This window comes from Neolamprologus brichardi, chromosome 9 (genome assembly GCF_056152115.1).
Source record: "Neolamprologus brichardi isolate AB-2024 chromosome 9, ASM5615211v1, whole genome shotgun sequence".
Taxonomy (NCBI): Eukaryota; Metazoa; Chordata; class Actinopteri; order Cichliformes; family Cichlidae; genus Neolamprologus; species Neolamprologus brichardi.
Window position 1 is genome coordinate 7,807,625 of NC_142112.1, and position 17,655 is coordinate 7,825,279.

The window sequence follows — 17,655 nt, forward strand, 5'->3', positions numbered from 1 at the left end:
AGTTAGAGTTAAGGTTTTCATCATATTATACTTCTTACAGGTGTGAATAGGAACAAACCTTCCAGCCACAGAGGCAGAATAACCCTCTAAGATCTGTTGAGTCAATGGTAGTCTACCCATTGATTCTAGAAAGGGGAGATGTGATGTAATTGCATTGCACAGTGTTAACAGAGCCAGTCAGTGTGGTTAGGTATGACAGCAGCTAGGGGGCGAGACCGATGGTTGTGAACACAAATGGAACGTTATGTCGAACAGAGTACGAATGGCCAGATAAAGCGCTGTTTATGAGTCATTGCAGTGGACCCGTTTATATTTAAATAATACGACAGATGCAAGTATTGAGCTAAATTATGTGGTGTCTGGGTTTAGGGAAGGGTTTGTAATAGAAAATATTCAAAGCTTACTTAAGATGATCACTGCAGTGCTAAAGGACTAACCGATTGGCTGGAAATGCCAAGGTCAAACAAAATTACTAAAAAAAAAAAGCATAAGTTTGCATCAGAAGATTTCAGAACATTTTTCTTTCTAATCCAAAATCACATCCTGGAGATGACAGCAAGAGACTATTTAAACTGCACTTACCTTGCAGATTCTTGAATTCTTGTGCAAAGATTAAAAGACACATTTGAAGCCTGAGGAATGAAGGGCAGCCCAAGGAGGAAGCAATTTTGCAGCCGTCAACAAAAATGGAGGCCAACTTCAGGGACAGTACTCCGGCTAATGTCGGTTAAACAAGCGATTTGCGTGGGGAGCTTGCTGTTTGCACTCACTAGACCTTGCAGACAGATGGTAAAGGCGTGCAGATGTGAACAGCCTGAAGAAAGCTCTTGCAATGGCACAGCACTGAGGCTGAGTTCAGAGAAATTATTACGCGTTTTGTGTTGAGCTGAGAAGGGACGCAGTGTGTCTAGGATGGAAAAAGACACAAAAGTGGATTTATTCTGTGTCTTTACGCTGTCAGCTGCCTCTTCTTCTCTCATTCTCTCCCCTCCCTCTCCTGTTGCTACATCAATCATGAAACTGATCAATGATCAGCTGATCAGCTTCTCTCTTGTTTGTTTATCGCCCACTTTGTGCCAGAAAGAGGAAACCAGCGGATGTCGCGCTAAACAACAGCAGCACGTTTAAGTTGATCAGCTGTTGTTAGAATTTATTTAATATTAATTTCTAGTATCAGCTGATGTTTGCTGGAGCCACAGCTGTAAAGCTGCTGGTCATGATGTGGGTTTGGATATGTGGTGAGAGGGAAACATGAAGATGAAACCAGGAGATGTCCTTACTGAATCATCAGAGCTGAACAGGTGATGGAGAAACAGGTTTACCTTTTAGGTGACATGAATGAGTTGAAGTTATGAACTGTTTCTGAGAGACAAATAACACCAGGATCCTTTTCTAAGTAGCTGACAGCTGGTAACTGTGCAGGGGCGGGTCTAGCAAAGTGTTGCCAGGGGGGCAGGTAGGGCATTAACAGGGAGAGGGGGGCACAAAGAAATACTTTCTTATTCTCATTTAAAATGTCTCGCTTTTATGAAATAATTATCTGAATCTTACAACCAAAGTTTTTATCCTAAATAAAATGTATAGAAATCACACATATACCAACAAGACTGTACATCACTGTCACAACAGCATCTGTTTTCATTCAAAGGCTTTATGGCTTTAATACCTGGGGGGCCGGTCTCTAGTCAAAATGCCCGGGCCGATTTTTTGTCCCAGTCCAGCTCTGGGCACGACACGCAGTGAATTAATCTGAGAAGGTGCATTAAAAAATAAATGGCCAGCGGTGCACATCGCAAATTAGCTCGCAGAGACACATTAGTTGTACCGCTTCTTAATGAGTATCTTAGCTAACAACCCCAACTACCAGATTCAACTTGTAATTGGCTAAAAATAACTTTGCCTACTGATGAGAGGGACGTTGTTTGTTGTCAGTTTTTTCAAGCAATGTTGAAATTTCCACATTCCGACACTTCAAATGCTTCAGTAGCTCTCCGCTCAGCGCAGCAACTGTTAATATAGAGCGTTATTAAATTTATTGCTAATGCAATTATATGGGACATCGACTTCTGAGGAAATTTTAGATGGCACTCATCATCAGAAAGGTTGCCTACCCCTGGTCTAGAGCTCCACCTCTTCAGGCTGCTCCCTGACGTTGTTAGCTTTCCACATTCCAACACTTCAAAAGCTTCAGCAGCTGTCCGCTCAGCACAGCATCAGCACCACAGAAATACACAGATATAGCTGTAGACTCGAGACACAATGCTTTTCGGGATTTTCAGGTGTTTGGACCAATGTTTTCTTTTCTGATCAAACCAGAAATCTTTCATGAGCAGCTGGATTTGTCTCACAGTAACTGGCTGAGTTAATGCCAGTTAATGCAACATCGAAGCAGCTGGAATCCATAGATGTGCGTGTTCATGGAGCTGCATGTTCACCTGCTGGACATCACTACCTGACAGGTTTAACTGTCTTCAGAACATTGCAGAGGCCTTATTGACAGTATTTGGCTCTACATGTCTGTGTGAGCAGCTTTTCTCTCACATGAGTCCTCAGGTAGCCTCTGAATGCTGGACACTGGGAGACCTGTGTCTCTGAGTGGGAGACCAGAGATCACATTAACATGTGTATCTCTGTATTAACAAACATGCCATATTGGCCCAGTTTATTTTTCTTATCACTGTTGTGAGGAGACCATAAATAGCATTTGTATTTTCTGTTGTACAGTCCATTTGCTGTTATGGATAAAAAGTCTTTTTTTGTTTCATAATAGCTGATAACTATTCGCTGATAGCTGCTAACATCTGCAAACAAATATAATTCTATAAAGTGGTTCTATATAGTGTGTAACTGTTCATATAGAGCGTTATTAAATTTATTGCTAATGCATCATATGGCACACTGACATTTAAAAAATATTAAAAGAGTTGTATGTAAAGGTGAGGCAAAAAGTATAAATAATTTCTGTTTGCACACATGTAGTGATGTGCTTTAACCTGATAATGCTCAATGGTTGTAAAATCAAGTTAAAACTGAGGCTTATCTTCCAATTTACGCACAATATAAAAACTTCAGCAAGGGTTGGAGATGCCACTTAAAAACACCAAAAGTTAAAGAAAGCAATTTAGACCTGAGAAAAGTAATTGTTGATACTCATAAAGCAGGAGATGGACATGCAAAATTATCACATCATTTCCAAGTATCAAGAACTGGACTGAGACAGGTTGCCTACAAGCATAATCACTGCTACAGGATGGTATCCAAAAACTGAAGCTGGGTCCAGTGGGAAATGTGGATGCACCATGCTTTTGAAAGCTCAAACACCTGAATGTCCGGTTGAGTTCTCACCTGGTCATCTTCTCCAGAGTGACGTGACGTTTCTGACATGGCTTCGGTGACCACTGGAGAAATGCCACTGCCAGAAACATCTAATTACATATTTTAAATTTTGATAAGATAACTAAACTAGTGGTGTCAAACTCATTTTACTTTGCGAGCCACATACTTATACTTTGATCTTAAGTAGGCCGGACAAGAGAAACTCCCCTTTCTGTCAGTGTAAAGAAGTTACATGTTTAACAGTTTTTCTACATGATTAAGAAAACACACATGAGGTTTAAGGTCCTGGACAAATTTGAAACCTTTTGTTCTCCACAATGAAAAATGGATGAAAATAGAAATGGATGCTTTAGAGAGCTCCTAATTCGATAAATTCTGCACTTGGCTTTGCAGTCTCCAGGATCATTGCAGCCAGATGCTGCACATTTTACATTTTCGCTGATATCTTCACTTTTTCCTGACAAGCTTGCATTTAAATCCAGCTCCCCAGCTCTCTGTATAACCGGCCTGTACCACTACACTTGCTGTCTGGAGATGTCTGCCCACTTCCTTCTTTCACATAATGGTATCTATGTCTGTCTTTGCATGTGACTGGCTGTATGGTGTGGCCATCAAAATAAAGTCCCAGCCCTGCCTGCGTGGATTCTCAGCAGGTCTGAGGATTCAGCTCCAACGTACCGACGGGCCATTAATAACTGACACATGATATTATCTCGCGGGCCAGATATAATTGTATCGGGGGCATGACTGACACCCCTGCCTTAAACTTACTCTTGCTCATTTTAGTCCTTTGAATAACTATCCTACCAATATTTGTGTGAATATATATATATATATATATATATATATATATATAATATGTAATATCTAGCAACCTCCCAAACCCTTCAGTGATTTCTTGAATAAATTCTCTAATCTGCTCTCATCTGTTGTTGTGAAATTTGACAATATTATTTATAAGGTGACTTTATTTAACATATTTATTTTCCCTCTAACTGTACTGCTACAGAATGTTTAAACATTACTAGGTTATTTAAATTACTCTTGGTATATCTGTAAACTCCCTGCATGTTGTTACATCCACCAGATCCATGGCTCCTAACCAGGAGAGAGAGACCGCTAGCAAATGCTTAGTGTTCTCTCTTAGTTTCGCTCATACCTGGTAGCTAGCTTTGTCGTGTGGGTCAACTCAGTGAAGTCAAGAGATGCAGTGAGGTGTCGAATTTAACTTTTATTCAAACTGTGAAGCACTTTGTAACTCTGTGCTATGCAAATAAATGTTATTGTTTTGTTTTTTTTGTTTTTTTTCAGGACAGCTTGTCATTAGCTTGGAACAGACTGGGTAGCATTATATTAGATGTGTTGGTCTTCTGATTTATGACACTATCACCATATGTGGACTTTGTAAAACCTCACTGCCACCTTGGAAATACACAAAAGACCTGTTTGAATGACAAAGTTTTGAGGCTAGTTTAGTGCCATGGGTGTTGTGTTACTCAAGCTTTTCCAGAACAGTCTTGATGCCTGCCCAATCATCCAGGTAAGGAAATCCCAAAAAGTTGATTCTGTTCTGTCCTTAAAGCGCTGGACCCAGATGAACAGAATTAGCTTTTTGGGCTTCTCCAGAACACATCTCTTTATGGTGGTCCCATTATCCTACTGGGACAATGCTATTGTCATAGATAGGGATGGGTATCGTTTAGGTTTTATCCGATACCGGTGCAAAACCGGTACTTTTGAAACGGTGCCGGTGCTTAAACACAAAATTGGTCCAAAAACCTCTCATGTTCAGCTGTTTTTTTGTAAAAAGATAACAATGTTAGCCTTTTCTGCAGCTATGGGGCATATATGGTATCACTCTTGGCTGGAAGCACTGCTTAATCAATGGAAAAAACACAAACTTTGTCCAAAAACCTCTCATGTTTAACTGTTTTCCACTTTTTCTTTGGTCATTTTAGCCTTTTTGGCCAGGGTGAAGGGAGTATCTGCCATCAAACAAGAAGACAGCCACATGTAGCTATGATGATGTTTGCTAGTTCACCTTACATGCATTAATGTAATAACGTGGTTAGCCTACTCAACGTAAATTACACACGAACAACATTAAGCTACTCACGCAGAGAAGAACGGCTGCTGCTGCATCATCATCCTCATCATTTCTGCTACACTGGCAGGGCTAGGGGCCAGGACTCTCCTCTTCGGGTTTTTGGGGGATGTTGCTAACTCCGGGTCCGATAACAGGCACCACACCTGCAGTAGATGTGCCCGGTGTGTGAGGTCTCGCAGCAAGCTATCAAATACGGCGCATTTCTCGGCTTTTAAAAAAACGCTATGCGTTGCCAGGTGTTTCATCAGATTTGAGGTGTTACCTCCTTTGACAGTATCACACTATCACCTTAAAGCACTTGTTGCAGCTGCTGAGTTTGCATCTTTTGCTGTGAAGTACAGCCAGACTTTTGACCGCTTCACCTTGGGCATTTTTAATCTGTAGCTCTGCTCTAAAAGAACGTACGTACCTGGACCCGCCTACTATCCTTGGAAAGGTAAAATGATTGGCTAGAATCTAAAGTGTATCACAGCTCAGGAAAAAAAAGCACCGAAATAAAGCAGCAAGGCTGCAGTAATGTTTGGATGAAGTACCTATCAAAGTAACACTAAAATGAATGTCACTTTTCCAGCAGAACACTGCATTTTAACAAGCTGGCTCCTCTTCAAGTTTGGTTTTGTTGTGGCTTATAGATGTTTATCTTTTTTATCTTTTCAAGATGGCAGCGCAGACACATGCAGCTCTCTGTCCGAACAGAACAGTGTTCCCGTGTTTGTTTTGCTGTTTTTCTTGTTCTTTACAAAAACGCTCATACAGTCGTGAGCTCCTGCTCAAAACCAACAGAAGCAAATCCACAAACTTTTCACACATGGAAGAGCTACAAATTACACTGAGGAACTGTGGACTACTTCAGGGGCATCTACCATCAGCAACCCCCGCTGCTAGATCTCGCCCACAGTGGAAACGTCTCGGGTGGTGTGGGAGGAAGAGGGGTAAGCACGGAGCCGTCTGGAGTAGGCTAGCAGCTAAACCACACAAACCTGTTATTCCCACCATTGTACTGTCCAATGTGCACTCCCTGGACAACAAGCTGGATCGTGTACGCTTACTTCGGTCCACTTTGAAGTGAGCGCTGTGTCTTCATCTTTGTAGAAACTTGGCTTAACAATAACATTCCCGACAGTGCAATTCAACTTGACTGGTTAACATGCTTTTGGCAGAGGTCAGCAACAGAGGTCTCGTCTAAGGGGGTAAGACTCATGGAGAGGGACTCTGTGTTTACATCAACGATGTCTGGTGGCGTAACGCTGTTGTGGCTAGCAAATGTAACACCTGCTTAGTATCTCACTAAGCGCATCTCACATCACTGTATGCATCAGGAATGGCATCAGCACTCATAGCTAAGGACTCAACCAGAATGACATAAGGTGAGTTTTCACTTTTCCCATTGAGAAGATGCTTATTACTTACAGCTGCTATGGTGTCAGGGCATACATTGTTAGAGCTTGGAAGGGATCTGAGAAGACATGAGGTGAGTTGTTGAATCCTGTTTTCCTCTTCCAATGCCACACTATCTGCAGCCAGAGTTTGATGAGGCCGCCGCGATAGGGCGTTGGCATCCTGGTTAGCCTTTTCAGCTCTATATTTGATTTGGAAGTTGAAGATAGACAACGCTGCTAACCAGCGATAGCTCACTACGTCAAGTTTTGCCGTGGTCAGAATATATGTAAGCGGTTTGTTAGCCGTTACAACCATGAACTCGTTACCATAAAGGTAATCATGGAATTTTTTGACAATGGACCATTTCAGAGCTAGAAATTCTAGCTTATGAGCTGGATATCTGGTCTCGCTTGGTGTCAGTCCCCTGCTAGCATAGGCAATGACACGCATTTTATCATCCTGCTCCTGATAAAGAGCGGTGCCGAGGCCTGTAGTACTAGCGTCAGTGTGCAGAACATATTGAGGCTTTGGATCTGCAAAACCCAATACAGAGGATGGTGTTAACTTCTCCTTAATGCCTTCAAAGGCTGGCTGACAAACAGGTGTCCATCTGTCTGCAAAGGGTTCTCAAGGTCTGAAATATTTGGAAGTGCCTGTTTGTTTATGGCCTTTTTGGAGACAGTCTTTTTCTTGACCACAACGATGGGGAATGAGAAGGGAGATTCTGATTGTCTTATTACCCCAGCATCAAGAAGCATTTTAAGGTGTTTCCTGACTGCTTCGTAGTCATTTCGATGATCCATCCATCCATCTTCATCCGCTTTATCCGAGGCCGGGTTGCGGGGGTAGCAGCCTAAGCAGAGAAGCCCAGACCTCCCTCTCCCCAGCCACCTCCTCCAGCTTATCCGGGGGAACACCAAGGCGTTCCCAGGCCAGCCGAGAGATATAATCTCTCCAGCGTGTCCTGGGTCTGCCCCGGGGCCTCCTCCTAGGAGGCGCCCAGGAGGCATCCTTGTCAGATGCCCAAACCACCTCAGCTGGCTCCTTTCAATGTGGAGCAGCAGCGACTCTACTCTGAGCCCCTCCCGGATGGCCGAACTTCTCACCCTATCTCTAAGGGAGAGGCCAGCCACCCTTCGGAGGAACCTCATTTCCGCTGCTTGTATTCGCGATCTCGTTCTTTCGGTCACTACCGACAGCTCGTGGCCATAGGTGAGGGTAGGGACATAGATCGACCGGTAAATTGAGAGCTTCGCTTTTACACTCAGCTCCCTCTTCACCACGACGGACCGGTGCAGCGTCCGCATTACTGCATTACAACCGCATTGTTCCTCCTGTATCCGAGGTTCGACTAGCGGACGAACTCTCCTTTCCAGCACCCTGGCATAGACTTTCCCAGGGAGGCTGAGGAGTGTGATCCCCCTGTAGTTGGAACACACCCTCCGGTCTCCCTTCTTAAAGATGGAGACCACCACCCCAGTCTGCCAGTCCAGGGGTACTGCCCCTGATCTCCACGCAACATTGTAGAGGCGTGTCAACCAGGACAGCCCTACAACATCCAGAGCCTTCAGGAACTCGGGGTGGACCTCATCAACACCAGGGGCTCTGCCACCAAGGAGTTGTTTAACTGCCTCAGTGACCTCGCCCCCGGTAATTGGCGGGTCATTCCCCTCATCCCCAGACTGCTTCCTCCTCTGAAGACGTGTCAGTGGGATTAAGGAGGTCCTCGAAGTATTCCTTCTACCGCCTGACAATTTTCTCAGTCGACGTCAGCAGCGCTCCGCCTGCACTACACAGTTCAGGTAGAGCACCGCTTTCCCCTCCTGAGACGCCTGACGGTTTGCTAGAATCTCTTCGAGGCAGTCCGAAAGTCTTTTTCCATGGCCTCTCCGAACTCCTCCCACACCCGAATTTTTGCTTCAGCCACTGCCCGAGCCGCATTCCGCTTGGCTAGACGTTCCCAGCACACCCTCACTACGCGTTTAGGTGCACCGGGTCTGTCCAGCGTCCTCCCCTGCCACCTGATCCAACTCACCACCAGGTGGTGATCAGTTGACAGCTCAGCCCCTCTCTTTACCCGAGTGTCCAGAACATATGGTCGCAGGTCTGGTGATACGATTACAAAATCGATCATCAACCTACGGCCTAGAGCGTCCTGGTGCCACGTGCACTTATGGACACTCTTATGTTCGAACAAGGTGTTCGTTATGGCCAAACTGTGATTAGCACAGAAGTCCAATAACAAAACACCGCTCGGGTTCAGATCAGGGAGGCCGTTCCTCCCAATCACGCCCCTCCAGGTCTCGCTGTTGTTACCCACGTGAGCATTGAAGTGTCCCAGCAGGACAACAGAGTCTTCTACTCTGAACTGCCACTCGGCGCATAAGCGCAGTAGATAGTCAGGACCCGTTCCCGACCCTAAGACGCAGGGAACAAACCCTCTCATTCACCGGGAAAAACCCTAACGTACCGGCAGCAAGCCGAGAGGATATTAGAATACCCACCCCAGCCCGCCGCCTCTCACCAGGGGCAACTCCAGACTGAGACAGAGTCCAGCCCCTCTCCAGGAGACTGGTTCCAGAGCCCAAGCCATGCGTAGAGGTCAACCTCACGCACTAACTCAGGCTCCTTCCCCACCAGAGAGGTGACATTCCATGTCCCTATTGCCAGTCTTGGCAGCCGGGGATCAGTCCGCCAGGGCGTCCGCTCCTGGCCGCCACCCGGCACACAATGCACCCGACCCCTATGGCGCCTCATGCGGGTGGTGGGCCTGCAGGAGGATGGGCCCATGTCTCCTCTTCGGGCTGTGCCCGGCCGGGCCCCATGGACTAAGGCCCGGCCACCAGACGCTCACCCTCGGGCACCCTCCCCGGGCCTGGCTCCAGGGCAGGGCCCCGTTAACCCTATCCCGGGCAGGGTAAACTGTTCCCTCGATGTTCTCTTCATAAGGGTCATCTGAATTGCTCTTTGTCTGGTCCCTCACCCAGGACCAATTTTCCATGGGAGACCCTACCAGGGGGCAAAAGCCCCCAGACAACATAGCCCCTGGGATCCCTGGGACACACAAACCCCTCCACCATGATAAGGTAGCGATTCACGGAGAGGTGAATAGGCTGCAATCTCTGTTTTATAGGCGTTTCGTCTTTAAGCTTGATCTTAAGCTTAACTTTAGTGGCATGGCCAAAGTCGAGATCGTGGCATGCAAAAACATCACTGTAGCCACTAAGACTCTGTGTGACCCGACTTCCATTCCTCGGGCAGAGGTGAATCACCAAAATCAAAGGTCAACTGGTCCTTGGGTGATGAACATAAGTCTGCAGACAGGCTACAACAACCCACAGAGTTTTCACTCGACGTGATTTGAGTTTCAAAAACTAGTTCAGCAAGGATGCAGTTGCCAGGAAGCATAATGTCATGATCAGTTTTGTTTCTGATCCAAACAGGATGCTTGTAAGGACTTTGATGTGGTACTGTGATAAGGCAGAGATCATCAAAGATCCCTCCCGGAAGGGCTGAGGAAGTTGGCTGCTCTACAACTGCTCATCTGTTGGTGGGTGGTGAACTTAGGTGGGCGTAACTCTCTAAGCAAACCTTTTCATGAGCTGGTATAATGTAAGGTGTGTTGCCCCTCAGTGTCATTAGTCCAAGCGTTCCTGTGCTTTTTGTTTCATGTCTATGTTCAAGGATTTTTAAAATCTGAGTAAAGCCATCGACAGCTGATCAAAGTGCATCAATGATGTCACAGAGACCAGGCCTATCACTGTCCGGGCTAATGAGAAACCATGGGTCACAGGGGAGGTCTACAGGCTCCTGAGGGTGAGAAATGCAGCCTTCACAGCTGGAGATGAGGTGAGCCTAGAAACAGCAAGGACAAACCTGTCACGTGGCACCAGAGAGGTGAAAAGGCAGTACAGCGGTCCCTCGTTTTAACCCTGTTTTCAGGTCCAGAACATGGGAATAGAGCAGCTGCGAGAGAATTCAACATTAATGAATCAATGGTACGGAAGTAGAGGAAGCAACAAGAATGAGTTGAGTAAAGTTTGACTTATCTGACTGTTTTATTTCACTTCATGCCCCTTATAATCCGGTGTGCCTTATGGTCCAAAAAATACGGTAACTTCTACCTTCCTTCAGCATTTCAGAAGTCCAACCTTTTGTGTGATGGTTAGCATCTTCCTCTGCCTTTTGGGTGCTACCACAGGTGCCTTTGATGGTGCAGAACGTTTCATCGACATTGTTGTGTTTGATGGGGAGAAAACTTACAAGCATACAGTACAGCACTTCAGAGTCACACTGCTAGGATCGAAGAATTATGTAAATTTGGCAAGCCGAACGCATTCTGCACTGTACAGGAGACACAGCACGCAGGAGATTGATTGACAATGCTCTACAGCCAATCAGGACACAGAACACAATGCGCTGTAAGAAAAAACACACCATGCAAAATTGCACAAAAAAAAATCAGCGAAACAGCGAGGGCGCAAAATGTGAACCGCATTATGTTGAGGGACCAGTGTACTCCAGGAGGATTTCTCAAAGCTTCAGTGACAGCAGAGATACTCGGAGGTTGTGGCAATGGATACAGACCATCACAGACTACAAGCCCACTCCGCAGACCGCTGTCAGTCCACCTCTTTACCGGATGAGTTAAACGAATTCTTCACTCACTTTGAGGCACAAAAATACACCCCCGCACAGAAGACCCCCAACTCCACCCCATCCCCCAACAACCAGGTGGTGAGACTATCCCCAGCCAGTGTGTGGAGATCCTTTGAAAGGATCAATACACGCAAAGCCCCAGGACCCTGATAACATCCCTGGACGAGCACAGAGGGACTGTGCTGCAGAACTCACAGATGTCTTCACAGACTTCTTTAACACATCACTGAGCCAGGCTGTCGTTCCCACATGCCTCAAAGCCTCCACCATCATTCCTGTACCGAGGAGGTCTCCTCCCTCCCGCTTTAAGAACTGCCATCCAGTCGCACTCACCCTCAAGTGCTTAGAACAGTTAGTCATGCATCCATTTAAAACATTTCTTCCCCCCAAACTGGATCCATTTCAGTTCACATACCGGTCAAACTGCTTGACCGATGATGGAATCTCAACTGCCCTTCACTCAGCCCTCACACATCTGGACACTAGAGAATCAGAATGCTGTTCATAGACTTCAGTTCAGCATTCAACACGATCATTCCCCAGCAACTCATTCACAAAATGGATCTGCTGGGGATCAGCACCTCACTGTGTATGCGTTGGCAACAACACCAACAGAAGAACACTGAATACAGGGGCTCCCCAAGGATGTGTGCTGAGCCCCCTTATCTTCACTCTGCTGACCCACGACTGCACACCATCACAAAGCTCCAACCTTTTCATCGAGTTTGCAGACAAAACAACTGTGGTAGGTCACAGCAGCAACAACAACCTGTCCCTGAATGTGAAGAAGAAGGAGAACATCATAGACTTCAGGAGAACTCACACCCTGCACACCCCACTAACTATCAACAGTGCTGATGTGGAGAGGGTAAGCAGCACCAAGTTCCTGGGTGAGCACATCTCAGAAGATCTCTCCTGGTTAAAAAACACAGCATCGCTGGTCAGAAAAGCCCAACAGCGACTCTACTTCCTCTGCTGACTGAGAAGAGCAAGAGCCTCAACACCCATTATGAGCACCTTCTACTGCACCCGCCTCATCCAGAAAGCTCTCAGCATTACAGGTGACTCCACTCATCCGTCCAACAGCTTCTTCAGGAAGGAGACTGAAGAGCCTCTCTAGACCAGCAGACTGAGAGACAGCTTCGTCCATCAGCCTGTCAGGATGCTGAATTCATTCCTTGCTCTCACACACAGGAACTCCAGACCTGCATTCAACTCTTCCCTTTTTTTATCTTTATATTGTTTTAGTGTACACTGAGGGCCATGGGAGCTTTGCAACTTCAAATTCCTGTGTATGATCTGTACATATGGTTTTTGACAATAAAGCTGACTTTGAGCAGACTTTGACTTTATGGTTTCAGTACTGATTTTACAGACATTAAGCAGATGTTAGAAGAGCTTTGGATACACGTGGGTTACGCTGAAAGTATCTTAGGGAATTGCATTGTAATGAAAAAATCTACGTGTGTTTTCCTTTTTATCTAAATTTTTAAAACTACATCAAAAGAATAAAAGAAAACTATCAAACCACTGCAGATATTTTGTGTAACTAATCATGAAATAAATGTGATTATAAATTTTTCTGTGCAATATACTGTACTATACTTTGCATATTTACAGTGTCTTTATGTGTGTGAGTTTGTGTCAACACAGAAGTTTTGCATGACTCACAGAATGTGCCTTTTGGTATATATCTTTATCTGTAAGCACACCAGTTAAGCCTGCTGCTTTTGCGTGTCAGAGATTTGTGCAGGTTACAAATAAGGACACAATAAAAGAGAATGCAGGTTGTGATTTTTGTAATGAAGTCCACATCACATTCTGGTACCTGGCAATGGCAGGTTACACTGTCATGTTTAACTTTAACAGTAACTGCAGGACAAGACCATTGGAACATATTACCACTTTTTTGTCCCTATGTGTGATTGTAGGTGGACCAACAACCCTTCACTCTTTGTCTAGCTCTCTCTCACTCATTTTTTCTTCTTTGTTTTTTATTCATCTGTCTTTCTCTCTCTTTTTGTTTATCTTTCTGTCTATGCAGCTGTACAGCAGTATGCCTGTATGTTTGCCAGCAGCATAAGAAGAAGCATTATGGAAGTGAAAGAGCGACGTCCATACTGCTCACTAACAAAGGGCCGGAAGGACAAAGAGGGGCCATACACTGGTAAGACAGCTCATTTAAAACATTCATAGAGTCTTTTATGTTTTTTTTATTATGTATGTGTGTGTTTGTCCATCCATTCATTTCATGAGTCAGCCAAGAGCTGACTGATATATATATACCCACATAGCAAGGAGGCCTGGCCCGGATCTGGTATCAAGCCGGCACTGCTGGCTGACTTCTGGTGTGGTAAGATGTATGTCATCCAGATATGGGCCAGGCCTGGCATAGATGGCACTGTCTATGCGATGGCATGCCATATCTGGCTCGATTGTGGTTTGGTTTATGTGTCCCAGGCTCATAGAAAACAGGTCTGGCCGGGATCTGGCATCAAGCTGGCACTTCTGAATGACTGGTGTCATGGCAGGGTGTATGTCAACCAGATGTGGGCCAGGTCTGGCAATGATGGCACTATTTATGTTCCTTTTTTCCTACTTTAGATAGAAGACCCAAATGCCATGTTGCAATACTATACTGCTATGGTAGCCAACGTTTCAAGTGCGGCTTTGACAGGTTTGTGGGTGTACACATTATTCAAAACCCTGTGAGCTGCAGCCAGTTGGTGGCTGTAGCTCAGGAGGTAGAGTAGGTCACCGATTGATTGGAAGGTTAGTTGTTCGATCCCTGGCTCCTCCAGTCTGCATGTCAAGAGTGTGAATGTGTATGAATGTAGTTAGGAAGCAGTCAGTTTAGAGAAAGTGTGTGATTGCGTGAATTTGCCATGTTGTATAGAGCAGTTTGAGTAATCTGGGAGAGTAGAAAAGCGCTATATAAGAATCAGTCCATTCACTGTCTGAACAGAGTTTCATCATGTTACTTTTGCACTGTTATGTTCCGGTACATGTTGTTATTACATGGCTTGATTAAGGTACACATTAGGCTGACAAGACGAGGAATCTCCTGACCATGCATGAAGGGTTTCACCCCAAGTCCAGCACCCTGAGACTGTACGCTAAGTGGAAGAAAGGAGGCCGGGGACTACTGAGTGTTACTACCACAGTCCAGGATGAGACAACGAACACGAGTACACCAGAAAGATGGCCGCCACCAGTGTGCTCAGGGAATACCTCAGGCCGCAGAAACCTAAGAAATGGGAGCAAGAGGAGGAACAATCATGGAAAGACAGGTCCCTGCACGTTATGTACCACCAGCAGATAGAAGAAGTGACTGACATCCAGAAATCCTAGCAGTGGCTGGACAAAGCTGGACTGAAAGACATCTTAGAGGCACTAATCATGGCAGCACAGTAACAAGCTCTGAGCACAAGATCCATAGAGGCTGGGGTCTATCACACTTGGTAAGACCACAGGTGCAGGCTGTGTAAAGATGCCCCTGATACAATCCAGCAGAAACATCTGTGCCAAGTATGGCCTGGAAATCCCGAGGTCAAAATGGGAGACACGATACAGAATGAGAGCAACATCAGGAAAAAGGAACACAAGAAGCAGGAGAAATACCAAGGGCTAACAGAAGAGCTCAAAACGACGAGGAGTGTGAAGGTAACAGTGGTCCCAATGGTAATCGGAGCACTCAGCAGTGATCAGTGAGATGCTTGGCTATAAGTTGAACAGCCACAAGGAGCAGTACTCTCCATGGAGAAGAAGACTAGAGGCCAAGATCAAGGTAGCACGGAAGGAAGTAGGCCTAAGTATGGTATAACAGGGAGATAGGCAGGAAAATAAACCAGCTGTTCTCTCAGAACCAGCCAAGGGGTACTCTTAGTAGCAGGAGAACAATATGAGAACACCACCAAGGCTGGAGATGTTGCAATACTGGAAGAACATATGGGAGAAATACACAACCAAAATGTCAATGCTCAGTAGCTAGTGGATCTAAGAGAAGAAGAGAAGACCACAGCAACCTCCCTGAACAGGATCCAGTAACCATCACTGTAGCAGACATTCAAAAAAGGGTCTCCAGTATTAAAAGTTGGTCAGCACCAGGCCCCGACATGGTTTATGCCTTCTGGCTGAAGAGCTGACTGCACTGCATGAGTGTCTGGCAGCATAAATGAACCACTGAAGGACGGACGGTCTTGATCCCCAAGGTTCCCCAGAAGGGACCAGTCCCATCCAACTACCAGCCAATAACCTGCCTCGCTACCACATGGCTGCTGGCATCATAGCAGCAAAGATGAGCAGGCACATGGGTCAATACATGAGCGGGGCACAGAAAGGGATTGGCAAGAATACCAGAGGAGCAAAACACCAGCTACTGGTAGACAGAGCAGTTGCCCAAGACTGCAAGACTAGGCTGACCAACATGTGCACTGCCTGGATAGATTACAAGAAGGCCTATGACTCGATGCCCCACACTTGGATCCTGGAATGCCTAGAATTGTATAAAATCAACAGGAGCCTAAGAGCCGTCATCATGAACTCAATGGGGATGTGGAAAACAACACTAAAGGCCAACTTCAAGCAAATAGCACAAGTCACCATCAATTGCGGGATCTACCAAGGAAATGCTCTGTCCCCACTGCTGTTCTGCATAGGCCTGAACCTCCTCAATGGGATGTCTTGATTCATGCTCAGTCATCCAGGTAAGTGAATCCCAAAAGTTGATTCTGTTTATCTGGATGTAGCGTTTTCAGTGGGAGAAATGTTTGGTCACTCATCCAAGTGACTCAGTAATGATCAAGGAACTGACCTCACAGTCCATTGTTCGGTGGGCTAGTTTGTGCAAAAGTACGGTTTATAAGAATGGGGAGACCTGCAGTCAGCTGAGACTGAAGAAGTCACTTGGATGAGTGATGAAACATTTCTCCCACTGAAAACGCTACATCCAGATGAACAGAAACAACTTTTTGTGGTTCTAAGTGAGATCATTGACAAGACTGGCTATGAATACCCACTACAGGATGGAGCAATTGTCAGCCAACTGCTCTACATGGATGACATCAAGCTGTATACCAAGACTGAACAAGACATCGATTCACTGATCCACAACACCGGGATATACAGCAATGACATCGGGATGTCATTCGGACTGGAGAAGTGCAGTCAGACGATAACAAAGAGAAGGAAGATAGTCAGAACTGCCAGAAGGCAATATTGCAGACACAGAGGACAGCCAAAGTACCTGAGAATCCCACAGGCAAATAGGAAACATGAAGAGGCCGCCAGGAAACCTGCAACCACCAAGTACCTGCAGAGGGTCAGGCAAGTCCTTAGGAGTCAGCTGAATGGTAAGAATAAGATCCAGGCTATCAACACCTACCCCCTGCCTGTGATCAGGTACCCTGCTGGGGTAATAAGCTGGCCAAAGGCGGCGATGGAAGCCACTGACATCAAGACCAGGAAGCTCCTGACCGTGCATGAGGGTTTCACCCCAAGTTCAGCTGTACGCTGAGCTGAAGGAAGGAGGCCGGGCACTAGTAGCAATACCGAATGTCAGCAACAAACACAACGGAACACAAGAAGCAGGAGAAGTACCAAGGGCTCAGAGAAGGGCTCGAGAAGATGTGGAGGGTGAAGGCAACAGTGGTACCAGTGGTAATCGGAGCGCTAGGTACAGTGACTCCCAAGCTAGGCGAGTAACTCCAGCAGATCCCAGGAATAACATCTGAGATCTCTGTTCAGAAGAGCGCAGTCCTACACTGTAAAATCTAATTAGTTCACAGAACTCAAAAAAACTATGTAAACTCGTTGCCTCAAAAAAACTAAGTAAAGCTTACTTAAGATGACTGTTAGGACAACTTATTCATTGCAAGTCTGCAGTATTAAGAATAACTTGATATTTCTGACTGTACAATTTTAATTGTTTACCTACTGACAAACATTTCAAGTTCAACTAAATGAAAAAACAATTTGTGGTAACCTGAATATGATTAGAAATAATTAACAACACTTTTTGTAATGATGTTAAAATCAGCCCAACTTTTATTTTCAAACACAACAAAGTATAACAGCCAACATACTGGACACTGTTCTGCTGAACAACAAACAATTATATTGCCATCACTGTTATAATCTTACAATGAAACAAAGTCTCAGATGTAATTATTCTG

The 17,655-nt window shown here is 45.5% G+C and overlaps 1 protein-coding gene across 7 annotated transcripts in view; it reads left to right on the plus strand.

The window, feature by feature from the left end:
- The window catches only part of tenm3 (teneurin transmembrane protein 3), a 388,426-nt gene that overhangs the window by 139,264 nt on the left and 231,507 nt on the right, over positions 1–17,655 (plus strand). For all 7 annotated transcript variants that reach the window (XM_087845866.1, XM_087845865.1, XM_087845867.1 and 4 more), the window contains one exon: positions 13,527–13,649. In XM_087845866.1, coding sequence (XP_087701992.1) covers positions 13,547–13,649 — 103 coding nt within the window. In that variant the 5' untranslated portion in view covers positions 13,527–13,546. The remainder of the gene's footprint in view (positions 1–13,526; positions 13,650–17,655) is intronic.